General features: G+C 40.3%; 1 protein-coding gene across 1 annotated transcript; it reads right to left on the reverse strand.

Moving 5' to 3' along the window:
- Positions 1–1,408: 1,408 nt before the first annotated feature.
- Positions 1,409–25,522, reverse strand: znf574 (zinc finger protein 574). The gene is made up of 10 exons (XM_085365438.1): positions 25,468–25,522; positions 18,107–18,264; positions 12,611–13,793; positions 12,310–12,524; positions 11,632–11,811; positions 11,283–11,377; positions 9,189–9,283; positions 4,120–4,268; positions 3,577–3,864; positions 1,409–2,214 (listed from the first exon to the last, which is right to left on the reverse strand). Exons 1-10 carry the CDS (start codon positions 25,478–25,480, stop codon positions 1,615–1,617), a joined length of 2,976 nt encoding a protein of 991 aa, XP_085221564.1. The 5' UTR covers positions 25,481–25,522; the 3' UTR covers positions 1,409–1,614.
- Positions 25,523–27,714: the final 2,192 nt, after the last annotated feature.

Here is a 27,714-nt window from a genome sequence, read left to right on the forward strand (position 1 = left end):
CTTCAGTAAACTACTGCACCCGTTTTCCATTTCCAAGACAAAATATAAAGAGGGGTGTCTACAGACAGTACTGTAGGTTTTTTAGTAGTTAGCATAACTGCAAGAAACTGCACTGCATGAGAAACCTCATTAAACTACAGACAAGTAGGGATTAAATTACTTTTACTTTTTTCTAAATGACTAGGATTAAATTAAAAACCATGAAAAGATTAAGTCTGATCTACTGATGACATACCGTCTTCCACAGATCAAAAAGACATTCGCGCTACAGTTAGTGTGCCCCACCGGTCTCATGATTTCCCCGCCAGCATCAACAATTTCATTATGTCTGCGTGTTTGTGTGTTTTTGTTTCAATGTCAAGCAGCAGGTATAATAAATGGCACTCCACCAGAATATCAGCTCTCATGATTTGCCAGGAAGAGGGAAAAAAAACATGTATTTATTGACTCACAGGCTTTTGAGTGTCTCAAAAAAAGCAGCGAAAAGCTCCTCAAGTTTTGGCACCGGCTTCTTTTTGCTCCTCAGGAGCCCTCTATTTCCTGATGTGCGTCTCACTCTGCAGAAATGCTGCCATTTCCCCATTTCAGTTACCCGCACAATCATCAGCATTTCTGCCTCTATGACATGAAAACAAACTAAGACTGAGTGCCTCTGCGTGTATGTGGTCTCAAACCCCCCTGTCAGCAATCACTGGGTGGGAGACAGCCATAAACTGCACTTTAGAAGCCTATAATGGGCTACTGCAGCGCTGGCAAAACTTATATCACATTATGCCTCTTCCAATTCAGACACAAATAGGATCATTATTTTTGATAACTATACAGCAAGTGCTGGATAATTTCATTACACAACTTTCCACTGCATAATGCTGTACTTCAGTTAAATCATCATGAATCTCGCCGTATCCCTATTATTATTGTATTTAATTACAGCACAAAACAAATCAATAACGTAATGTCCTACAAATTATTGGAGCATTAGACTTGATCTACACACATTACTCTGCTTCGCTGTGCCATTCGCTAACATCAGTGTGTGTCTGTGTGTGTGTGAGACAGAAAGAAACAGCGGTTTCAAAATCTCGACAGCGACTGCTGCTGAGCGGGTCTTTATGTTTCTCAGCTCAGGCTACTTCCTAATGTTGGCTGAGGTGCCAATTTACAGCAGGACCTATAAAGTCTGTCCCATCTGATGAGACGGGGGCAATGCCCTCTTGTCATCCACCTAATGAAATGATCGACGCTCACAAGAGTGAATGCTCAAACGTTTTATTATAAAGAAAGCAGAGAACACTTCATAGGCAACCACGTCGTCCCCTAATAAACAGGGGCAGTAAATGCACACAATCAGTTCTATTAGTCTGAAAAGCTAATTTAGCGTGTGAGTGTTCCGCTCAATGTCTCCTCTATGTCATAAATTCACTTGTCTGCTCAAGAAAACTTATTAAACAGGTGGGGAGTTTTGCTTAAACTCTCTTGGAAATCTGCCAGACAATAAACGTACAGGGTATTGGCTTCATCTGTCAAAATATTTAGATCACCAGCAGTCTATATTAGCGATTAATCATTCAGTGTTTTTCATGTCCTTGTTGTCCACGATTTACTAAGCTACCTTCAAACAGTCTCCTCCATAATGAACTCAATGGTATGCTGTGGTGACTGGCTCGTCTCCACCATGGTGATTTCACTGCCGTCCATTGTGATGGTGGGAACAGTGATGGCCTGAGTTCCCAGTACAGAGGAGGGCAGAATGACAACCTGCGACGCTCCCTCTAAACTGCTGAGTTGATCGGATGGGATCATTACGGTCTCGGTAGCCCCTTCAGCTCCCTGCAGCACGTAAATGGTCTGCACAGAGCCAGATTCGACCTCTTCCATGGTGGCCAAAGATGACAATGCTTTGGCTCCCTCCAGCACCTTCTGGACCTGAGCAGCTTCAGCTGCATTAACCACCTGCTCCGCTGTTTCCGGAGGCAGGTCCCCGTGAAGTCGGATGTGTTTATCCAGGTTGGAACGAGACCGAAAGGCAGCGGGACAGTGAGGGCAAGGGTAAGGCTTCTCGCCGCTGTGGGTGCGGGCGTGCTCGGTGAGACGAGCGGCGACGCTGAAACTCTTGCCGCAAATCCAGCAGCAGAAAGGCCGCACGCCGCTGTGGATGCGCTCATGATCCTGCAGATGGGGCAGCTGGCGGAAGCGCTTACCACATGTGGCGCACTGGTGGAAGAACAGAGAAGAGGGGAAAAGGTGAGAGAGAGGCGAGAAAGTTAAGTTCACAACTCTGGCAGCACACAAACTCAACTGCAATTAATTCCTAAAACCTCTCTTTACATTTTTCTGCAGATGCAGCACTCCTGGCTGAGACACAGAAAGAGCAGAAAGAAAATGGGATAGGGAAGACAGAGGGGGAAGGACAAATACAGAGCAATAAAAAGATATCATCATCATCAGTCCCACACAAGCAATTAATTGTTTGGTCAATAAGACATCCACACACCAGATGAAAAAAGAAATGAAGGAAATACGTCTTCAAATATCGTGTTTTACCTGACAAAAGCTGAAAAACCAGCAAATAAGAAGCAGAAGCCAGAGAACATTTGTCATTTTCAGCTTCGTCACAGGCTAATGATGAACATTCTGTCGCTGAAATAATCGATTTGACTAAACCCTGCAGCTCTGCGTGTAAGGGGAGTGTAATAAATTACACAGAGTTACACAACAGAAAAAATATTAGCAGTGATCTAAGAGCTTGACTTTTCTAAATAATCATTTTAGTAATCAACAGTTCAACGGCATCATCCCTGCAACACCAACATGTGTTCTGTTCACTCCCAAATGAGCGCAGACAATGAAATAAAAGTAGATAGATGATTAAACCTGAAGCACTACACTGCTTTGATTCCCACTGGGGACACTCAGATTGAAATTGCAATCCCTATTGACAGATCTGCAGTTTCAGTATCTCTGTGAAATACACTCTAATATAATTACTTTTCCTGTGAAGTTTGCTCTTTATAAACTGAGCAAACACATATGTTCCTCCAGGAACACAAGGTATATTTGATATAAATTAAAATGTATCCCCGTAACTGCCTCTGTGTTTGAGAACCGGTGCTCCTTGAACCGCAGTCCTCAGCCTGCCTGATAGATCATGGCTCAAAGCGAAGCCACAAATATTAAATCAATTTCTAAAGCTGAGATGGGCTTGGGTGGGTCTATAGTTGATGTCCTGCCTCGTCACCAGAGCAGCAGAGAGAGAGGGAGAGAATCCCAGAATAGTAACAGGCACAGAGGGGAGCTGACAGGCCCTAACTCAGCCCTGCCATTAATCACAGGTACACAGAGAGGGAGAAAACACCCGCAGGACACACTCTGCACAAATGGCCATGGTCCGGAACCAGAGAGATGGCCGCAGCTATGAGCGGGTGTGACCGTGGATGGGGATGAGGCAGTTCTCAGTTTCATTTTGAAATACAGGTGTTTAAAAGATTTCAAGACCTTGTATAAAGAGAGAGAAATAGGATTCTTAAGACTGAAAGAAACTACCTTTACACAAGTACACGCCACAGTGCTTCTTACCTCAAAGGGCCTCTCATCAGTGTGTGTCCTCATATGAACGTTGAAGGTGGAATTATAGGCAAATTCCTTGTGGCAAATCTGACAACGGAAGCGGGGTCGGTTTTTGGACTTGCTGAGCGTTCCTTGAAAATGCGCCAGCACATGCTCCTCCAGGGCACTGTTAGAGATAAATCGGCGGCGGCATGGCCTCACTGGGCATTTGAGAGGTGTCTGGCCTGTGTGGGATAAACGATGAAGGTCGAGGCCCTCTTGGGTCATGCAACGGTGTCCACAAAGGTCACACTCAATCTGAGGGAGGAATAAAGAAAAGGAAGGGAAAGGAGACGAGAGGGAGACAAACCAGAATGAAATGACAGAAACGGTGTCGTCATTATCTAAATTTTTGTCTACTTATTTAAAGTACAATGTCACAATCCAACTCCAAATGTGGACCGTGAGACACATCGCCACTCCCTCACTAACCCCGTCAGCTATTCGATTGGAAAAAACAAATCACACTCTGGCTCACATCCTCTCTTTAAAAAATTTCTTTATGTCTCCAACCTGTCCAGTGCAGCGTCCTCGGCCCTGGCCCCTCCCACGACCGGTATTCTTCTCCTCTTCGGTAGTAGGACAACGCTGGAGATGGATTTCCAGCACTGATTGGTTGATAAACTGGGATGAGCAGTGAGGGCATGTCGCTGGCTGCTTGTCTGTAATGGAACAGTGTCGGATTTTAGACAGATGGTCATAATTTCTCGTCATACTACACGCTAATGGCCGTGTTGAAATCTGATGGCTGGTTTGAGCTTGCCGACTGCCTGATGTTGGGCCAGCAATCGCGCAGTGACAGGTGGTGCATACAGAATCGGCAACAGTGGCCAAACAATCCGCCGCAGCCAGAGTCAACAAATAATGTGGCCTCTGTTTACCGTTTATGATTCAAATTGGCAAATCGGTGCCAAAAGATGCAAAACATGAGTTGTTGCAAAGAGTCCAAAAACAACCCGTCATTTAGCTCACCTATTAAAAAATGACCAGCGGCCCTTTTTATAATGATTCACAAAGACAACAAAAGCAACTAACATTTATTGAGCTCAGCTGTGACAAGCTGCTGCTCTTTGCATCACCAGGATGACATCAAGGTGGATCTCATTAAACATATTGAGTACTGGCCAGATGTAACCGATCCCCATCAAACAGAGTTACTTTATCAATATCATTTTGAAGAACAGTTTATTAACTTTTAGTGCATTCATCAAGTCAGTGGGTCACTGACTGTTTAATGTTATGCTACTACAAGATAAAAATGATCCTGAAGACTTTAAAGCCAAGTATAGAAACGTTACGCTTCAGGGGAATGGTTGATATCAGTATAGTAATCAGACTTGTAGAAAAGCTACGTAAGGTATCACAATCATGCCTGTGAATAGAAATTCAAAAAATTATCAGAGTGCATTTCAACATTTTTTACATTTACATCACCCTATATTAAAAATTATTTGCTTTTGGAGTGTTACATAAGCAATTTGATTAGTTTATCTTGGGCTCTGAGAACTTTTCATTAGGGATGTTTCCAGCGACTAATGCACTAGCTGATTGAGTGAGAGAAGAAATGTAAATGAAATTAATTGTCTAGTCAAGTCTATTAAAACACACTCAGATAACAGTCAAAAGGGAGCAATCTAATGGATGAGGTCAAATGCTGCCTGCACAAATACTGCATGTATTCAAGAGCTATTTGAAACCTTTAATCCCATTATTTGATAACCAAATAGTATTTTAAATGATGCCCAAATGTGTGCCAATTTGTGGCACATATTCACACTTGCTGAACACAGAGTCACGTCACATTAATTTCCCAAGTGTGGCTGACATTAGCACCGCCACCAGCCTTTTTTATTCAGGGGTGCAGAATGTGGTTGAGTTGTCATATGCCAGATTGCTTTTCATTTTGAAACAGCCAACATAAAACTGCAAAAGGTACAGCAGAACTGTACTCGTCGCTTATTTACAACTTCCCATCACACAATGGGGTGTTGCCATCTCCCAGAGCTGCAGCTCCAGCTAGCTGCATAACATCGAAGATGAAAATGATAAAAAAAAAAATCATATGTTTAACCAACTAGTATTGCTGTTGCCGACTAGTGACTGGAACAACATTTACAGATCAAGTCAACTGGTCGCACAGTCAAACATACTTTTAATGAGCATTTCATTTCTTGTTTAATATATAAAAGCTGTTATTATTTATTGGTTAATCAGTTATTAATTTCCGTGATTAACTTGTTACCTATTTGAGCTATACAACATTATAAAACTGCAAAATTGTGTCAATTAGATCATTCATCATCTAACTGATTCATCACAACCAAAGTAAACCAAACTTCCTCGCTCCCTGGATAGCTTTCAAAAATCTGGTTGGGAAACTGCTGACACTGATGGTTCATCATTAAGTCCATAGGACGTCATGCCAATAACTTGCAATTTGCTAACCATCTGTACAGTCTGTCCCAGTGGGGGAGATCCACTCTGCTCCCTATCGAAAACGTCTAATTAAACCTTTAACAAGGGCAATCTCAGCCTATGGCACTGGATGGATCAATAGATCAATCTCTCCAAACATTTTTCTCAGAGGAGCCCTGTACCTCTGACCTCTGCCGCACGCTGACTTATCAAGCGTAACTAATGAGGTTGGTGTGCCAACACCCCCTGATTAAGATGAAGTGTCAACATGTTGACCCAATTCATTTGCCTCCACCTTGCTCCTCCACTCCACATGGCACGCTAATCAATAGAAAGTCATTGACCTAATGCACTGAAGAACGCATATACCATAGGCATATTTTTGTAAATTAACAACAAGCAAATGGTTAGAGCCATTTTTGGCTGAATCTGCATCATTCTACAATCATTCAGAAAATCATCTCTAGTTTTTCTATTACAACAAGATATGTAAACAGCTGGGTTCTCGGCATCTCCACCACAATTTAAAACCCCTTCAATGATAAATAGTAAAACTTTGGAAATAAAGTAAGGATATGGGACACTGTGTTCACCTTATGGTGCCCTGCCACTTTTTTTTTTTTTATCTCCAGTTCAGACAGAAGTGTATGCATTTATCCAGTTTGTTGCTAGCTAACGTAGATGTCAACAATAAACATTCACATCCAACAGCAACCAGTGACATGCAAAAATCACACACATATCCTCAATCACTTTGTAATACCTGTAGTGTAGGAGGCTCCGTGACACCAAGAGGGACATCATGTCCCTGAGTATCCTGACCAAAGCAACCTATCACACTTTTAAGACAGATGACCTCTGATGAAATATGCAAAGACCCGTTTGCAGTAGCATACCCATAGTCATCCTCTCGATCTTCACCATGCCCAACTGCAAGTTGGGAAAACCAAGTGTTGTACTTTGTTCGTCTTCTTCTCATAGACATAGCATTTCTTTCCCCTTTAGTCAGTATGATAGTGAACTGAAGTCTGACCACAAGCACTCAAGTGCAGGTGAGTCTCGCCAAAAAGAACAAAGGAACAGTCTCGTCCAAATGAGCAGTGAACCGAACAAAAGTGTGTAATGTTGACCTGAAGCACAAATATCACCCACATATATCATCTCAAATGCAGCCCATAATGTTGCCATGGTAGTGGTCTGCTGGTACCAGCTGCTCAAGACGCTGACGACACACGCATGATGTGTCAGAGGATGAACAGAGCAAACTGTCCAGAATATCATTGCGTCATTATGAGCAACTAACATGTTCAGCTTGGCATGTTCCAAACTGACAAATTTTTGCTTCAAAGTCATGCTCAACAGTTTCTTATCAATATGCCCTATGACGAGTACTTTTGATGCAATATCTTTTGACGTGTTATTGATGAGCCGCCCGTGGGCAGAAATGAGAGGGGTTTAACTTATGTCACAACTAAACCCAGAAAAATTTGTAAACTGTAAACATGCCAACCAGACATAAAACATTTGTAATAGTACAATAAATGGTGTGAGATGGCTTTTGTTTTCCTAATATTAGGGGATTGTAAAAGAAATTACTTATTTAAAATGACCCATTTCTCAAATTGTTATAAAATAATCACATGAAAATGATTAATTCTATTTATTTACACACATTGGCAAACATTAACTCAGGGTCAGAGTAAGAATAAAGATATACAATTAGTTAAATCATACCAGAAGGTGGCAGTGCTGTGTCCCTTTCTTTTAACTAAAGATGCCAAGCGGGTTTGGCTCTACCCACTTATTGGAAATATTTTGTCAGAATCTCATATAAAGGGATTTCATTGATTTTATTTTAATATAATGTTAGTTTTAAAGCTATGCATTGGTAGAGGACATTTCAGCGTCTCATTCTGCTTCTTTGTGAATGACATCTTCTCTTAGGTTACACAGAACAGCACAGGTTCTCAGTATTTTCTCCCTGTCGGGAGTATGATTGACTGGCAGCGCCTCGGAAAGTATTTTCAGGTGTTTCCGAGATGAATGCTATCAAGCTACAAGGTGCAATGACAACTACACAGTTAACTGTGTTCTGACCGTAGTAATGACTATGATATTCTCCTCTGGAGTAGAGCCTTTCAGGGCTTCTGCAGACTGATTTCCGACAAGTCAATTATCCTTTTTTTGACAGGACAGTAATCTTTGAAACACTGGGTCAGTTTCAACTATTGTGTCGTTAGTAAACAATGGGACATAGCACCTTCTCCCTAACATCTGCTATGCTACTATTCTGTTTTCACCTATTCAAAAAAATACAATATATACATATTAAATTCCTGAGCTATAGGGTCATAAAAAGCTGCTGAACATGATAAAACTATACGAAGGCTAAAGACTGAGCCAACAAGTGAAAGCTGGATAGAGGTCACACAGTAATAAGATGATACAAAGTGTCCTGTGTGGTGGACCTTAGGGGCATTAAGCAGTAAAGTGTGACCACTATCATCATCTTGTGCATCTTTAAATTTGGGTTCCAAATCTCCAAAATAGACATTTGATTATCGTTCTTACACAATGCTCAAAATGTGTACAGAAGCATATCATTTGCCAAATTGGCATAAAAGCTGTGTATTAGCATTACTACCAATATCGATATCTGGTGTGTCTAAAAGATGCTGATAGTAATTATATAACGCAAAAGCTTTGACTATCACTACAATTTATTCTGTTCAAGGAGGCATTTATCTTAAGACCCAGGAGAAGCCCTTCTGGCATTAGCTTGCTAGCTATTAGTAAATAACTAAACAATAATAAAACAGACTCACTTGTTCTCCTCTCCAGAAAAATCCATGATTTATTACAGCTATCTTGTAGTCCAGAAAGTTTTCAGGTAAAACGTGTCGTAATGAATAAACGAATGGCAGTTTTGTTTTTCATTAGCTTCTTCAGTTCTCATTGAATCAATGCTTGCTGATTTAAAAAAAACAAACAAAAAACTTTTTCTCTTCCTCTTTGATGGAAGTAAGATTAACACATGACGCAGTGCAAGAACTCGGGCAAAGAATAAGGTCAGAATAATGGACACCAAAATCAATATCAAAGAAAATCGGGCTACTGCTTGCTAACTATAAAAATATAAAATACAAGTCCAAGTCTTGAACTCTTACCCTGATGTATGAGGGAGTGCAGGTCCAGGTCTTTCCTACGTTTGAAGGCCTCTCCACATTCGCCGCAAGGGAAGGGGTGGCTGGTGTGCAACAATCTGTTCAAACACAGAAGTATTAACAGATTTTTTTAATGCTACATTCAAATAGAGCCAAAAACATTGAAATCATAGGCCAAGGACATAAACATATACAACATACATATATAACAATTATAGCTCCCAATATAAATACTTAAGCAGTCCTAATTCAGAGACACATAAAAGTGTGTGATTAAAGTCATGTTTTGGTCTTAATCTGCCACCTCGTATGTACTTAGCTGTACGTCAGGTCAAATGAGGGGTACCGGCGTAGTGTACAAACAACCGGAGATAAAAGAACAGCAGTAAACTGGGAGGCGTCAGGGTTAGACATGAAAGACTATATTTATCCTCTGCATAACGTTACACTGAGTATAGCCTTAGGGGAGGAGAGAACTGCTAGGATGTATTCACCTACTCCTGCATCAGGCCTGTTTTTACAAGGAGAAAACAAAAAAAACACTTCTTTGCTGTGCGTGCAGCTTCGCGTAATCAGAACAAGCAGGGATGATGTTTCAGTTTCCACAACTTTGCTAAATATTACATACAAACAAATATCTGTATTAATCCACCACATGACTAATTCAAAGTAAAATTGGAAGCTAGAGGTTATGTGCAAAGACCATCCAAGGCCAGAGTCTTTCTGTTCCCTGTTAAATGACAAGAGAATTCAATATTTCAGGGACAGTTGACCTCGAGCCAGATAGAAGGATTAAAATCCCCGTCAGGGTCGCCCCCTTCAAGACAGATGTTCTTTGATGAGCAGGGGTCACGTCACACGTAAAGTATCAGGGTTTAAATTAGATGTACACTGACACCTAATTTAAACCCTGTTGATTCATCAATATTTCAATCAGCAGAAAATGAGCTCAATGTTGAATCATTTTACATGCAAATGAGACACATTTGTATGCTGCAGATTCCGTAAACATCTAAGACGTCCGTACTCTCCTCTCTACCACTTTGGAAATACTCTTATTTGCTTTCTTGCTGGAAGCTTCAGGAGAAGTTTGATACCTTCATCTTTTTATGTGTAAAGGTTTATTTCTGAGCTTGGGAATATAAAAAAATGTAATTCATTTAAAAAAAAAACAAAAAAAAAAAACTAACCCACAATCTTAACTCAAGGTCTTAGTATTGTGTGTCCTCATAAAGAGTGTGCGTTGCAGTTTAAAGCTCAGGATAAAGGTAGTAAAGAACCTTGAGTTAACACCGTTTCAAAATGAGATCGTTCAGGTTTTAAAGAGTTTTTCACAGAAACCAGTGAACTCGAGGATGTCATCAAGACAATGAGATGAGCCTTTTCTGCCCCTCCACATTTTCCACATGTTCCTGTTCACCAAAATAATAATTTATTAATCTCCTACAATTATGTCGATTTTTTCCTCCTAGATATTGTAACAGTAACCATTTCAGTGTTTTACGTAACATCAAGATAATTAAAAGACTTAAAATGATTACATTTTGGTGAAGTCTTTGGGTTTAATGAGGAAGAAATAGTGACAATAGTACTTAGCACACTAGATCATGTTAAGTCAATATTATATACATATACACACACACACACACACACACACACACACACACACACACACACACACACACACACACACAGTAGTGTACATCCTATCCCCCTTGTTCAGCCAGGTAGGACATGACCAGGCTCTTTCTCCTGTTCTGTGCAGTTATCGTTCTCATCTTAATTTACTGGGCCTGCGTCTGTCAATCATATGTGGCTCAAGGGCACACAGACATCTCAGTGTGTTTGCTACACAGCTTAAAGGTCTTGCTCAGTGGTCGGACACGGCTCAGCTGCTACAGCTCCCGGCAAGAGGGAGGGAGGTTTATCTAAATCCTGTCCTGCCTTCTGTTTGCAAATGTAATTCTAATGTAGTTATGCGGTAAACAGATTTTGAATTTGATTGAATATTGACAGGTTCTAGTTATTTCCACCAACACCAGCAAAATACAAGGTGCCGAAAGTAAAAAAATAACGTCAGAAAAAAAGTGTTATTACTTGTGATGGTTGAGTTGATCCTCGGTGTTGAAGCGTGAAGGACAGTTAGGACAAGGGAAGAGATGAGCAGCTCCTTCGTTGTCCAAACTGCACACCTGCATTGACAGACACAACAATCAATATCGATAAAAAGGGTTTCACCAGCAAGATACTCACATAGTGACTTAAACTTAAATGTAGCTTTTTATTACAGAACACATTATCTACCATTTCACCTACTATCAAAATCACTTCCAATATCAATAATATTCAACAATATCTACGAATATTAAGATATTTTACAAGATTTTGAAATAAAATGCTCAATCAGAGAGCTATTGTGATTAATATTAAATGGCGGAGCTGGTACCGGTTTGCGGCCACGCTTGCGGCGAGGTAGTGTCGATGTGTGAATGCGTTGGTGTCTCTTCAGGGTGGCTGCCTGGGAGAAGTTCTTGCCACAGACATCACAGCTGAAGGGCTTGTTGCCCGTGTGGCTCATGCTGTGGCGCAGCAGGCTCTGCGAGTTGGTGAAGGACTTTGTGCAGACCTTCACAAAAACAATAACCAGAATTAGTGTCAACAGTTTTAAACACTTTTTGCAAGCAAATGAAGCCGTGTTGAAGTACGGAAACCTCTGAGCGAGTCACATATCCCAATTTTTTAAATGAAAAGAGGTAAGAGAATTACAATTCTTGAAATGTTTCAGAAATTTACCAAACACACACACTTATTTCCCTGTCGTCTCATCAGTTCTATATTGTAGAAGCCGTCTTCTTTTTACTTGAACCTGTAACTTGCTCAGCGATGCCCAAACTTTTGTGGACATTTTCATATCTACATTTGCTCAGATTCTACTTTTGTACTTTAAACAGACGTCATTATGCAAAGACACCAAGGAATCTGTCAAACATAATGAGGCTGGAGATGTCAGCCTTCACTTCACTTCACAGCATTACATCATCTCATCAAAGTCTTCTGCACAAAAAATGTAAGTCATTCCTGAGACTCGAGACAGAGACACCCTGATTGAATGTTTGATTGGCACCTTGCAGGTGAAAAGTTTTTCTCCGGTGTGGCTGTAGACGTGCGTGCGGAGGAAGACGCGTCTCGTGAAGGTTTTGCCACAGTACGGGCACACGTGCGGGAGTGGTGTTCGAGCCCAGTCCTGTAGCAGCTTGGCAGGCGGAGGGTGATTGGTGTTGTCCGAGTCTGCACCAGTGTTGGCCTCTAATTCTTCTTTAATATCTGAACTCTTGTTTCCTGAGTAAAGAACAAAAATTCTTGTTAAAAAAAACAAAACAACTACTGCCTTGTAGTTGTGTTTTAAAGTAATGAATTTCACTTACCTTTGAGTGCATTAGCACTCAGGATCCTGAAGGAAGGCCTGCTTCTCTTAGGAAGGGGGGAACCTGATTCACCAGCCGAACCAGGTGAGGAAAGCAGTCGCTTTGTGCTCTGTGGACTATCCTGAGGTTTGGTGGTGGCTGTTTCACCAACAGCTTCTGCCCCATCAGCCACCTCTGTCACTGGCATGAAGCGATGCTGCCGCCAATGATACAGGTACTGGGTGGTGTTCATGAAGCTCATATCACAGTGGGCACACGTGTGTAGCGGCTCATTAAGGTTGTGCTTCTGCTTACGATGTGTAACCAGCCCTCCCTCGTCGCTAAAGCTCTGAAGGCAAAGGGTGCACACGAACAGCTCGGGCTGTGTGAAAGTGGCGTCAACACTGGCGGAGGCAGAAGGTGCACCGTGGTCCTGCTGATCTGCGCCATTGCTCTGAGTAAAAACCTCTGAAGTCAATTCGGTAACCTCTACCGCCTTTTCCTCGCCCTTCTGTCGGTGCTGTTTTCGGTGGTAGAGGAAGAGAGTGGTATTTAGAAAGCTTTCCCCACACACGGAGCAGCGGTGCAGAGCTTCCTCAAAGCCGTGCTGGGTCTTGCGGTGAGCCACTAGTTCTGACACCAGGCCGAAGCACGAGCCGCAGTCCACGCACAAGAGCACAGGTTCAGGCTTTGGCTTTTTGTTTGCCCCTCTTCTCTTAGGTGACGACTCATCTGGATTAGAGACTGAAACTACCTCGGAAATAGGAGGATCAGAGCTCTGAGATGAATTGGTCTCTGTACCTTCCTGCTGCTCCAGCTCATGCAAAGCTTTTTCAACTGCATCTGAATTGATATTTTTGTTAGTTTCATGCTGTGAGAAAGAGGATTCAGCGACTGAATATAAAGGTATGGTTGCACTCTGGACTGAGGAAGTCTCTGGCATAGTTTCTGAATCTGGTTTTGACTTGTTCTCAGACATGTCAGACTGCTGACATGCCCCTTCTTTACGGTGCTGCTGCCAAAGTACAAGGCTTTTGAAAAGTTCATCACAATCCCCACACTGGTAGAGGATCCTGGGCTGATCTGACGATGTGCTGACTTCATCCTCAGGGGGAGCACTTTCAACAGCCTGCACAGACGGCTCTTCTGCTTGAACTTCAATCTGTGGGAGTGCATCTGTCTTTGATATATTTATTATATGTTGCTGCAAAGACAAGAAAGGAAAAAGAATAAAGACACTTTTTAAAATCTTTGTTTATACAAATAAAACTACTTGTTGCAATAACAAGTCAATACGCTTTGGGTTTTTTCCTTTTTTCCAGTTTTATTCTTTCTAAAGGATGAAAGATGAGAATTCAGTGTTGGGGTACTCAGGTCAATTAAAGCAGTGTGTGCTTAGAGCCAAGGTTCCCCTGAGAGCTCCAGACAACCAAGATAAGGCCTCAGCCTGGCTGATAACAATCAAAAGGCCCATCAGGGTTGCAAGGGTCACTCCACAGGGTCTTACCTTCGTGCCCTCCACCCATTTGGATGATAAAAACAGAGCATCAAGGTCGGGGTTAAAGGCATCTGGAGCTGTCAATCACAGCTGTTCAACATGTCTCACATGTAATGATTTGTATTTTCTTTGTTGTGGTATTCTGGAGTGTGAGAACTGAAGACCACCCTCAGATGTGGTCTAGCTGCTTCACAACACACACACCTACGCAGCCATCACCCACAACATTGAACCCACTGGTAGGCAAAGTGAGTAACATCGATCATCTCGTTAAAATCAATGACCTGCTGGGAAACCTTGGCTTCTGGCATTCGTGTGGATCAGTGCTTTCAAATGTGGCCAAAAATAACACTTAATTTTTCATTCAAAATTCCCACTGTTGTGACTTTGACTCACACAGGATGCAGTACTATGGATGGATAGCACTCCGCTAACCACACAGCAACGCTGGGTTTAACAACTTTTGTTGGAGAAATCAAGCTTCAAATGCTGGGTGGCTCAGAAAACAAAGGCGGCACTGACAGTGCTAATTTGTTTTAAAATTATGAATTTTTACAACCAAATATCTGGTTTTAATTAAACTTCAATAATCAAATTAAGAGTAACTGTTCATAGCCCTCACATGGATGGTACTGTGACACATGTGAGGTACCTAAACACAGTCCAGGTCTAAGGAGCTAGAAAAGAAAGCAACTGGACTTTTCAAAATTTCCTGAAGATGTTTAGCCTCTCATCCAATGGCTTCTTTAGTTCCAATCATGGAGCGTGCCAGCTATTTAAACCCTAGTGGGCGCGGGGGGAGGGTAAGTCCCTTAAGAGGGTTGTTTTAGTCCAGGAAATGTTTATGTACCTCCCAGATAGCAGAAACATCTCTCCAGCAAAGAGTTCAAGGCACTGACCCAGCCTCCAAACTCCCCAAATCTCAATCCTGCAAACCGCGACCAGGAAGCCCTGCATCCATACCCAAGTTAGGAATGTAGTTTTGATAGTGTGCATAAACATTATATAACATATAATACATTTGTTGTAATAAATAAAAAGCAAAGTACACATGCTGCCATTAACTGCCTTTTGACTCACGTTTTAAAACTAATTTCACTGACTTTTTATTTTAAATGATAGCATCGTTTTGTGTTTGTGCTCTTTAAACAAACATCTTTACAATAATGCCTGCTTGTATTTACTCTACAAATCCACAGTGCTGTAAAGCTCAAGCAGTTTGCACAATTTGTATTTTTTTCCTACTACAGAAAAAATATTAATTGAATGTGTCATAAACAAAAGCAGTAAAACGCTAAATATCATCTGATGTTAAATGTGAGCAATATGTTTATTTGAGTTATGGGGATTTATTTTAATTTATTGGGTTTTTTTTGCTCTGACTGATGCATTTCTCCTGCTCTTCTTCCTGCTGGCGACTCAGGATGCAATCTGTCTGTCATGAGCGCCGCCGCTTTATGGACGTATGGTGAAGACTGTAAGGATGGAAGTCCAGGCACAAGCTTTGACAGCCGTGCCCTACTGCTAAACGAGGGGCAGTGACTGCTTTTAACCCTGCGGGCTTTCTGAAGCTGTCACAGGAATGGCAAATAAAAGAAAATAATAAAAAAGAAAAGTGGCAGCTACTTCACAAGACTCAGCTCAACATGTCAAAGTTAAATGGAATAACTCTTTTCATTATGCAACTTTCAAACCCTGCAATTCAGACCACATTTTCAGAAGACTAATGCTTTCCCAAAGAGTATTTACCAACCTGAAAGCACACCGTAAGAAATAGTGAATACAGTGCATTATGTAAATATCTGCACCCCTCTAAGAGCCAAGTCAAAGAATAAAAACAACAGCAGTATTAACATACAAGAGGAAACAATACAGAAGGAAAACACTAAGGTGAAAAAATGGCATAGATGGCAAAGCTCACCCACAGAAGCAAAAGGGTACGGTGGTCAAAAAGAAAACAGTCTGTTCGTTATTACTGCAGCATGGGGACCACTCTGGTGATTCAGCCAGCCTCATTGGATAACATGTAAATGTAGCATCATGGATCTCAATCTGGTCTGCCACTTTCAGCACGTCCTCCTCTTCTTCCACTTTCCTCTGCTCTGGTTTATCCAATTAAATCTCAAAAATAAACCAATTCTGGCACATTTTTCTTTTAATCCTGCAGCTACTGCATCACATAACCCAGACCTTCCCAAAGTGTGGGGGCCGCAGAGCCATGGCGGGGGGGGCAGTATGAAAAGGGGGGGAAAAAACCAAAACGCTTGGACACTGCTAGCACGGGGCGCCCACAGAAACGCAAAGCAGGAGATGAAGCATTGCCGAATATGTTTCCAAACCAACTTCATTCTAAGCCAAAGACTAGAAAATATGGTGAAGCATATCTTCCCTTTGGTTTCACCTGCACAAGTGCCAAGGTAGGTCTTCCCTGCAGAATTGGTTTTCCCTGTGAGCAGCGCTGGGCTTTTCAAATCAGGGACAAACAGTATCCCACATTCTTGATTTTTAGGTCACAAACACTTGTAATGACTAACTACTCCTGGCATTCTGGAGATGTTAGCTCTTTATACAGTAAAGTTACAGTGGGATACAAATAATATCATGTTGATCCTGCCACGATTTGTTCCCCCGGTTCAAATCATGGACAAACAGCATCCCACAGTTGTTTATGTTTTTAAACCCATTTTGTACAGAGAGGCATTTTTTGAAAAATGTATTCATAGTGATAGTGACGAACTCTGTATTCCTCGTCCACACGTAAACGCAAAAAAGGAGTTTTAAAAAATCTCTGTTTTCGGTGATTCGAAACGCTGTTTATGTGTGGATGAAACAGCTGCGTTTTTTTAAAATACCCGTGTAGGTGCGGACGTAGCGTAAAAGAGTTAGCAGTTTATTTTATTACTACCTGTCATCTATTGCAGATTACTTGTATTTGCTTAATTTTTTACTAAATGTTTGAGGTGTGAAAGAAACTGCAATGGAGCAAAATTTAGGTGTGTGTGGTTGGAGGATGTGTTTGTGCGTGTGCGTGCGGGGGGCGCGAACATTTTTCTTGTAAAACAAAGGGGGGCCTAGCAAAAAAAGTTTGGGAACCACTGACATAACCTAATATATGTCTTTAAAAAAAGAAAGAAAATCTTGTACAAACCAACACTGAGAACAGGGCTTAGCCTACAAGTCTGATAAGTACAGACTGTGAGAGCTTATTCAAACTATAAAGCATGTTTTGTTGTTCATTCTGACATAAAAAGCTTGAATTAATAGTTTAACAGTCTATTCTTAATCTACTTTTAACGCACAACCACACGTCTCCCTGAGTAGTGACTCATTACTCAGACGAACAGCATGCAAATGTGTTCTTTTCTCATTACTGGACAGGAAGCAGTTGAACTGTTTAATAATCTTCTTACCTTAACACACAACTATTGTGAGTACATAACAGTAAAGGTTAGGGGTCTAGTCCTAATTCAGTCAAAATACAACCAGAGCCAAAATGGGAAGAATTTTCTCTTCTCCAAAGTAAATATGTAATAGAAAACCATCATGAACTGAGATTCTCTTCATTTTAATGTCCATTATGGGCAAACAAGAAAAAAATGACAACGCAAATGCATTGTTAACTTATATTACAGCTAATTTTCTGCCACTAACCCAAAAAGACTTACTGGTTACTCTGTGATTAAAGGTATGATGTCAGGGTGCACATAAATCAGAGACTAATATGCAGCAGCACCTTGAAATATGTCAGTAAATAATCACAAACAACACCATCTTAAGTGCTCGCACCAAGGTCACTATTACTTTGATAAGTAGCAGTGCATTGTGAATTTATGACTAAAGTTAAACGTGTCACTTCAAAGTCACTCTCCAGATATGATTCAGAGGCTTTTATGTGATCACACAGATGGTTATTTCAGGCCACGCTGTCATAATTTAAGGTTTTTAATCGCCTTTTTGTCCAGCTAAAAATCACAGTCACATGACAAAAACGGCGGAGTGGCAACTGTGTCAGCACTCACCTGTGTCTGCAGCACCGGGATGGTGACGGCGTTGGTTCCAGATGTGTCTGGCGGTTCATCGCCAGCAGTGCATGTCAACTGGTGCTTGAGGACCTCTTCCAGGGTGTTAAACTCCTGGTAGCAGGGGAAGCACATGTAGACGGACGAATTCTCCATGGCTGTAGGGGGATTAGAAATTAAAAAACATTTCATGAGAAGTGCAGCAATGCAAGCTGATGTAGATAAAAGTGCAACAGTTCTCAAAACGAATGCATGCTTTGAATAAGTAACATCACTACGTGAATCTTATACAGATCTGTAAGTGCTTTACATTTGGAGTTTGGTTGTGAACATTGCCCTCTTCTGATGAAAAGAAGTGTCTGCATATTTAATCAACACAGCAGCTTGGACACAATTGCCAGTATGCAAACTGTGGGATTGCCAAGATGACTCACCATGCACTGAGCCGAGCTAATTGTTATTTTGACCATGCAGGTTGCTGCTCAGGTGGAGACCTTGCCAACTCTTTCTCTCTGTCTCTGTGCCATTTCACGGCCTGAGCTTGTGTTCAGCTCCAACATCAATTAGATATGTTCTGTAATTGGACCCACTGGTGGTGCAGACTAGCTCACACTCCTGTCGAATGTAATAACCAAAACACTATGTCTGTAAGCCTTCCTACTCACAAGATAGCATTTAGACCTCCACAAGCAATGCTCCTCTTTGGAAAAAAAGAAACCTTTCAAAATGAAAGAAACCCAGTGAGAGGCACACGTGTTTATCTCTGAAACACATCAATTCAACAACGCACTTTCTGGTTTATCTTTTTAATTGGCAGACAACGAGGAAATATAAAGGTTAATACAGGCGATATAATTAGATTTTGTTTTGATGAGACATCTCATGAATAAGCATAGGGACTTAAGAGCAGTAATAAATTGGTACTGGTACCAGACTCACCAGTGCCAAAGTATTGATATAGGTCAGGGTGCTGATAATTATGCAATGTTAATTCATCCTAAAGGTAATCATAATGAAACCACGCGTGTCAAGCAAATACATGAAGTTACTATCCATTTACAGTAAGTGATCTCTGATCACGGCCTGCAGGGCCAACTGTTCAAAAGCGTTGGCACTCTTTACTACATTTAATGAAAATGCAGCTACATACAATACACTGGATGTGAAAGTTCGTTCTGAGTGAGAAATAACCTTAGAAAACACTAACAAACCAGAGTACTCTTTAAAGAAACTGTGACTGCTTCAGCAAACAACCTGCTGTAGACATCTTCAGTGCGGCCTCTCCGCAACTATCCTAATAGGACGTACTCAACTAAAATTGATTCTTTCATTTTAAAGATAAACCTGTGGTTATTAACACAGATAACTCTGGCACTATTTTTTTCTAATTTATGACAAACAGCCTGTAGACCTTGTCAGAGGATTGTGGTCAGACACTGAAAAGAAGTTTCTTTTCAATCGCTGGATAAGGGAAAATGTGATGTGGACAAAAGCTGTGCATGAGGACTGTTTCCAAATTTACTGTGAAAAGACTATAATTCTGCATCAGCACATGAGGGAACTGTGTGTTAAACCATAGCTGCTTTTCTGCAGTAGACCTCAAGGAGGAAGCATCACAAGGAATACGACCATCTATGACATCTCTTACTGTAAGCGCACTAATCAAGCGGCCAATTTCAAGTCACACTGATGTCAAATTTATGTTCATGGCAGGTGAAATCCCAACAAAATGCCTTGTGCAGATGAGTTATTAAAATCATACCTTAGAGAACAACTAAATTATTTCTCTTAGAACATAAATACAGTGTGGGGTTAAGTATTAAAAATGTGATGCAGAAAATTGTGTCTAGTCAGAAGGGGGGGGGCGCGTTGCATTATAAGACAAGGCTGCGACTGATGGTATTTCACAAGTCCACATGAAGGCACATTGCAAAATGCCCAGGGACTAAGGGTGTTGACTTTACTCTTGACATTTCCACTTTATTCTCAAAATGAACACTAAAAAAAATCCTTTACTATATTTTTTCTTCTATCATACACCGAGTGGACCCCTAGTTTTTATTACAGGGAGTGCAGAATTATTAGGCAAATGAGTATTTTGTCCACATCACCCTCTTCATGCATGTTGTCTTACTCCAAGCTGTATAGGCTCGAAAGCCTACTACCAATTAAGCATATTAGGTCATGTGCATCTCTGTAATGAGAAGGGGTGTGGTCTAATGACATCAACACCCTATTAGGCAACGTCCTTTCCTTTGGCAAAATGGGTCAAAAGAAGGACTTGACAGGCTCAGAAAAGTCAAAAATAGTGAGATATCTTGCAGAGGGATGCAGCAGTCTCAAAATTGCAAAGCTTCTGAAGCGTGATCATCGAACAATCAAGCGTTTCATTCAAAATAGTCAACAGGGTCGCAAGAAGCGTGTGGAAAAACCAAGGTGCAAAATAACTGCCCATGAACTGAGAAAAGTCAAGCGTGCAGCTGCCAACATGCCACTTGCCACCAGTTTGGCCATATTTCAGAGCTGCAACATCACTGGAGTGCCCAAAAGCACAAGGTGTGCAATACTCAGAGACATGGCCAAGGTAAGAAAGGCTGAAAGACGACCACCACTGAACAAGACACACAAGCTGAAACGTCAAGACTGGGCCAAGAAATATCTCAAGACTGGTTTTTTTAAGGTTTTATGGACTGATGAAATGAGAGTGAGTCTTGATGGGCCAGATGGATGGGCCCGTGGCTGGATTGGTAAAGGGCAGAGAGCTCCAGTCCGACTCAGATGCCAGCAAGCTGGAGGTGAAGTACTGGTTTGGGCTGGTATCATCAGCTTGTGGGGCCTTTTCGGGTTGAGGATGGAGTCAAGCTCAACTCCCAGTCCTACTGCCTACTGTCTGGAAGACACCTTCTTCAAGCAGTGGTACAGGAAGAAGTCTGCATCCTTCAAGAAAAACATGATTTTCATGCAGGACAATGCTCCATCACACGCGTCCAAGTACTCCACAGCGTGGCTGGCAAGAAAGAGTATATAAAAGAAGAAACACTAATGACATGGCCACCTTGTTCACCTGATCTGAACCCCATTGAGAACCTGTGGTCCATCATCAAATGTGAGATTTACAAGGAGGGAAAACAGTACACCTCTCTGAACAGTGTCTGGGAGGCTGTGGTTGCTGCTGCACGCAATGTTGATGGTGAACAGATCAAAACACTGACAGAATCCATGGATGGCAGGCTTTTGAGTGTCCTTGCAAAGAAAGGTGGCTATATTGGTCGCTGATTTGTTTTTGTTTTGTTTTTGAATGTCAGAAATGTATATTTGTGAATGTGGAGATGTTATATTGGTTTCACTGGTAAAAATAAATAATTGAAATGGGTATATATTTGTTTTTTGTTAAGTTGCCTAATAATTATGCACAGTAATAGTCACCTGCACACACAGATATCCCCCTAAAATAGCTAAAACTAAAAACAAACTAAAAACTACTTCCAAAAACATTCAGCTTTGATATTAATGAGTTTTTTGGGTTCATTGAGAACATGGTTGTTGTTCAATAATAAAATTATTCCTCAAAAATACAACTTGCCTAATAATTCTGCACTCCCTGTAAATGTTCCCAAGGAGTGGACACACACACACACACACACACACACACACACAGACACACACAGACACACACACACACACACACACACACACACACACACACACACACAAAGTAAATGGTACACCCAGTGTTGTGCCAAAAACCCACTGTTGGTATTTATATATGGTCGTAAATAACTTAACCTGTCAAACAAATCCACATATATCTCATGAAAGATACCAAGTCAAGTATGAGCCAGAAAGAAAATTCCTGTCCTGCGATGTAAGCTGCAATCACTTTTTCTCTAAGTGCCTTTAACAATAGTGGCTTTGTTTATCCAGATAAATACTCTCAGTGACATTAAAATGTCTTTTTCACAAGAGATCTGGCCAAGAGGGCAGCAGAAATTCCAATATAACATTTTTATAAAGATATTTTAAGTGGTCATAAAGGACCAGATTGATTACAGTGTAGAACACAAGTACGTACAATAATGCAAAGTCAAAAAAATACTTGCAAAACAAGCCATTTCTTTATATTACATGCAACTTCTTTCCTAAATCCTGTTGATTACAGCCTATTTACCAGTCTAAATAAAGCCATTAGACATTAAAAAAAACATACAGAGAAAGAAACACACACTATTGGCACACAATATTTAGTATTTACAGCATGGTGATGTATGTGAGATAAGCCATAAAAAAGTGTGTCTTACTGCTCTGATTTTGGGTTTTTGAGCAACAATAGTTTTATTTAACAATGTAATGAGCTTTCACAGGTATTCCAAAATCCAACTAGTATCTTTAATGGATATCTGAATTGGCCTCTCTATGCCTCACTGTGAGGTTGTAGAACCACATGGATTTCTCCCAGCCAATCAATAAAGATAAGGCTACGTGACAGATAGCGGTATCATTGCATGAGAGGAATCAGCAGTGCCCCGGAGCAGTTAAAACTTCAGTGTTCTTCTAGAAATCATGTTTTTTGGCCCCTACCTACTTCCTCACCTGTGGTCATAACTTCCAAACCAAGTGCTGTATTTTGATGAATCCCATTATACATTATCTAGTTCAACAGTTGTTCTAAATGTTAAGACAGGTGTGTAATTTGTGTGTAGCATTTTAGAAATTTGTGAAATGTATGGCATAAAAATGGTGGGAAGTCCATTTTTAGACTTACAGTAGTTGTGTCTAGCGAAACACTATTTCTAAAGAATACAAAGTAGCAACATCATTGTCAATGGACCTTACAAAAGTTTATATCACACTAACCAGTAATACAGTGAGAGATTTAACCCATTACAGACATTTTTAAGCTATAAATGGTAAAATGTTTTGTTTGTTTTAGGATCTTATAGTTGTGCAATTTGACCAAAACCTCCCGATATAAAAAAGATTTCTCATCCCGACAACGATATAAATCGCAGAAATTTTACATTTTCTGTAAATTCTATGAATCTCGAGCAACTGAACTTGCGTGAAGTGTTCTCAGCTGGGCGCCGTGTACGTGGAGTCGAGTGTTTTGACTGATGCATGAAGCTATACATTTTTAGACATAAGTTGTAACAGCTGCCTTTTTCTTTGTACTTATTACATGGTGTGCTGCATAAAAAAGCCTAGTCTAACATTTTAGTCTAAGGTTTATTTTGAGCACCTGACGGCTTTTTTGCTCCTAATCCATAAACCTTCTCCATACTCTTCTTGCGTGGGTGGTTGAAGAGGTCTGTCATGTTTGAGTCTGTGGTGCGGACCGGTTTGCGGCATAACTTGTATAGTACAGACTTTTCATAACCATGTGGAAAATAAACAAGTGGACGGCGGAGCCACACAATGGTCTTACCGCCATTGTTACTAACAAAAAAAGTCGCTTGTCCGTCTGTAGTGTGGTTATTGTAAATATAAGAGCAAGACAGAACTTTAAGAAATTAATATAGCTACTACAGTGATCAGCAAAAGAATGAAAAAAATACTGCCGGAAACAGTCTATTTTACGACACCAAGAAACAAGCGATATAACATGAAACGATAGATGTTTTCATATCATCATCCGATATGTATGGTCATATCGAACAGCCCTACTTATAGCAGTTTTTAAATCATACTTAAATTGTATATATTTGTTTTTCTTATTTCAGGTATTACTACTGGTAAAACTGACTTATTATTTTATTATTATTATTAATAAGAAGAAGAATAATAATATTTGTTTTCATTTAATTCTGTATAAAAAAAAAAAAAATAAGTGGTACCACCAGTATTTATCTTTCTATTTTTCCCCACTCTTTGTTATACATGAGTATTTTTTTTCAGTAGATCTACAATTGATGATTTCTTTTTCCTTCAAAGTGGCCTCAATTTTCACTCAGATGTACTACTTTCCTTCACAGAAATCCACTTTGGTCTTTTATGTAAGAAAGCTGATCATGTAACATTCCACAGAATAATACAGCCTGTATTTCAGTGTGTACACATGATCCCAAAATGAACTTAAGTCTTTGAAGTATAATGTTCAGCATCTTACTAAAGATTACTGCCACCTTACAGTACCATCACAAAGTACCATGAAGCAGTTGGACAGGATTGTGCTTTGTGTTATATGTTTAAAAATAATAATAATAATGCCAAAATGCCAGCATCAGTCAAAAAAAAAAAAAAACCCAAAAACAAAAAAAAAAACCCTAGATAAACAGTTCTTTGAGCTTTTTTCATATATATATATATATATATATATATATATATATATATATATATATACACACACACACACACACACACACACACACACACATACACTTAAAGAAATGTTTACTCCAAACAGTGAGAAACCATATATAGTAACTTAACTGGCCTTGACTTACAACATGAAAATGAACATTTTACACACGTTTAAAAACAAAGTCAAGCAATAAGCTTCATATATAAATGGATGGATAAATCTCGTTTTATGCCATTTGTTGATATCATGGCATACCAGTAACGCCCCACACTGTGTCTGTTTGGGTCTTTCCTACCTGCAGAAACTGTAACGTCTTACTGACTACACCTCAGTCAAGCAATAAGGGAGAAAGAGAAATGTGATATACAGTTGCCAATTTACCTGCAAGCACCTATCATTATTTCCCTCCCTACGGTGTGCTAATATTGCGCCACGGTTGTGTTATTTCAAATGCTAGCCGTTAGTTCAGAGCTGTTACTGCAGAGACAATGTGACTCGGATGAGGGGTGATCTAAAAAATAAAAGTCACTCATGTTTCACGCATTCAAAAACGTCCCGTTTGCTTCGTTGTTGGAGGTCTGATATGAAACAGCTGGGAGGAAAGCTAATCAGCGAGCTAACGAAGGCTAACCGTTAGCAGCCCAAGAGCTTTATCTCGGACCACCAGATTGCTGCTAACATGCAGCGATGGCCATCTTCCTAAAGCTACTAACATGTCCGCGGCGTGGCAGCCAGCTATCCTGCTAGCTCGGAAGCTAATAAAACACCCTGCGTTTTACTCCTTGGCAGCGGGCGTCAACGACGCATTTGCTAGCGACTAAACCCTTTTACCACTTGGACCACTGGTGCTTACTTTCTGATATCAAGGAGAAGAAGAAGAAAAGACCGAAGAAGAAGGGCGGGATATGCTTCTTCGGTGGTATAATGGCGGCGACAGACTAAAAGTTAATATTAGCTGTCTCCCCCCGTTGAAATCCTCCATACATAAATCTCAGTTTGCGATATGAGACCATAAGAGCAGTATTTTTGTAAAAATAAGCCAAATATATTCAATGACACTTACCTAACTCGGACATTGCTTGTCGAGGAAATAGGACAACTTCAGTTTTTTTCCGTATGTTAGAAGGTTCGTGCTGATTGGCTCGATCGGTCACTTAATGCGCCAATAGCGTTCGAGGACACATAGCACGGAGAGTTTGTAGTCGAAAAGCGCGCCAGGAGCATCAAGACGCGTGAAGAGGTCAATCATTGGCCCTCAATTACTAACAGTGCTACAAAACAAATATGTCTGTAAGTTTAACCACAAATCATCAATTTATCACTATTTTAAAGTGATCGCACTTTACAAACGAATTTAGACCAACTAATAAAGTCCTGGCTTTCTTAGGACGTTTAAACATTCTTTAAAATGAATACTCCTCTTACTACTATATTTGAAGTCTTTCTGTCACAGTTATTTAAAGAAAGTTTAGTACATGCAGCACTGAAACCTTCAGCATCATTGGTAATATAGCAAATGTGTGTATAGACAAACAGTATTTGTTTACACATACAACACTGCAAAGGTTTTCTTTTTTTTAATGTTTAGATTTGTTTTTTCATTGCATAACACCATCACGGAGGCCCGAAATGTATTCCATAGTACAGCAACAAGCCAAAAACACACAAAAAAGAAAGAATTGATTTGACTCATGGTTTATTGCATTTTGTCTGTTGTTATTGATATTGGAATATCCCAAGTTTATTGCTCAGACTCAAAAGTCAATTTTTGTCTTGTTTCTCTTTGCTCTTTTCCCTGTTGTTGTAAATTTGCAGTATATAAATAAAATAGTTTTGAACTGGACTGAAAAGTGCCCTTTAAAAAAAGGGTGGAATTAAATTTAATAGAAATGTTCTTCTGTGCTATATAAACTGCAATACATTGCAAATTCCTTATATAAGATATAAAAGTCAGTTCAAGTTTAGTCCGCTCTGTTTATTTCTTAAAATTGCACTGTTATACCTGAGCGCTAAACTTGATTCCAAATGGTATGTGTCAGGGTCACACACAGACACAGGCACACAAAGACAGAATAACATTACTCAAACTTGACGCATCGTGTCACCATGATGACAACTTTTCACTGACTGTTGCGGTTCAGAGACTGCACCTCGCAGGAGAACAGGGCGGTCTTGTCACGCTGCATTGATTACTCACCTGCATCATCTTGTTCTGCATTCTTAACATCTCCCTCGGTTAGACCTCAGTTTCAGCTGTGGGTGTGCTCGAGTGGCTACAGGTTAATAGTCATGTAGCTAAAGGTAAATTGAGCTTGCACAGATGTCACTGAACCCTTTTGCCCCTGAGCACATTGAGGACTTCTCATTATTCACACTGACTTCAAATCAGGTGCAAACTGATTTTAAATGGTATTGATATAAACTGCTATGGCATTTTCATTGATAACAAGATATAAGTGAAAGACCTGCATACAAACAACTTTACAACCACACAATTTCTGGAAAATACATTAAAAACAGAATTACAGGTGATCATTTTAATGTGTTCATCACTACACTCAGCGACAGGATGGGCTGGCATGAAATCCTGTATTTTCCATGTAGGTTTTCCATGGTAGGACATAATGAAAATACATCTAGTCCCTACGAGGTCTTAAAATAAGGTAAACACAACCCAACCTGATCAGCAACATGCGATATAATACCCTGTGATGTCTTTAATTCAGTAAAAACTCAAACAAAATGAACATCAGAACATTCTTCAGAACATCATTCTGAAGAAACTTTGGACGAGTCTTTTTTTTACAGCGTTGCTTCAGTTCATTGAGGTTTGTGGATATTTGCTTATTCACAGCTCTATTAAGATCCTGCAGGTTGAGGCCTGGACTTCGACCGTTTTCTTTTTCAGCCGTTCTGCTGTAGATTTGCTGCTGTGTTTGGGATCGTTATCTGGTTGCATGACCCAATTTGGCCCAAGCCTTAGCTGTCGAACAGATGGCCTCACATTCGACTTCAGAATACTTTAGTTCATGGTTGGTATGAAGTGTTTGGTCTCGCCTTTCAAAAAGGACACTTTTCTAAGAATCAGATTATTTGTATTATGACCTAATGCATCAAATATTAGAATTGAAAGAGGGCGCATCCTTCAAATCTCAGGTAAGTAACGACACTACGTGACAGGTTATTGTATTAAGGTCATGTTATTCAGTGTATGTTGTAATCAACTTTAGGGTTTCCACTGAATGTTTACAACAAATTATAATTATAATAAATCCGATTTGGATACTTTTCTTAATTATGTTCTAACAGA

This window comes from Diplotaxodon limnothrissa, linkage group LG11 (genome assembly GCF_057381915.1).
Source record: "Diplotaxodon limnothrissa isolate DT_005_m linkage group LG11, D_limnothrissa_male_GT1.1, whole genome shotgun sequence".
NCBI lineage: Eukaryota > Metazoa > Chordata > Actinopteri > Cichliformes > Cichlidae > Diplotaxodon > Diplotaxodon limnothrissa.

Coding starts and splice junctions, on each gene's coding strand:
- znf574 (XM_085365438.1), bottom strand. Junction 11,378..11,631: donor GCAAGCGTGGCCGCAAACCG/GTACCAGCTCCG, acceptor CTGTCAATGCAG/GTGTGCAGTTTGGACAACGA. Junction 2,215..3,576: donor CTGATGAGAGGCCCTTTGAG/GTAAGAAGCACT, acceptor TTCTTCCACCAG/TGCGCCACATGTGGTAAGCG.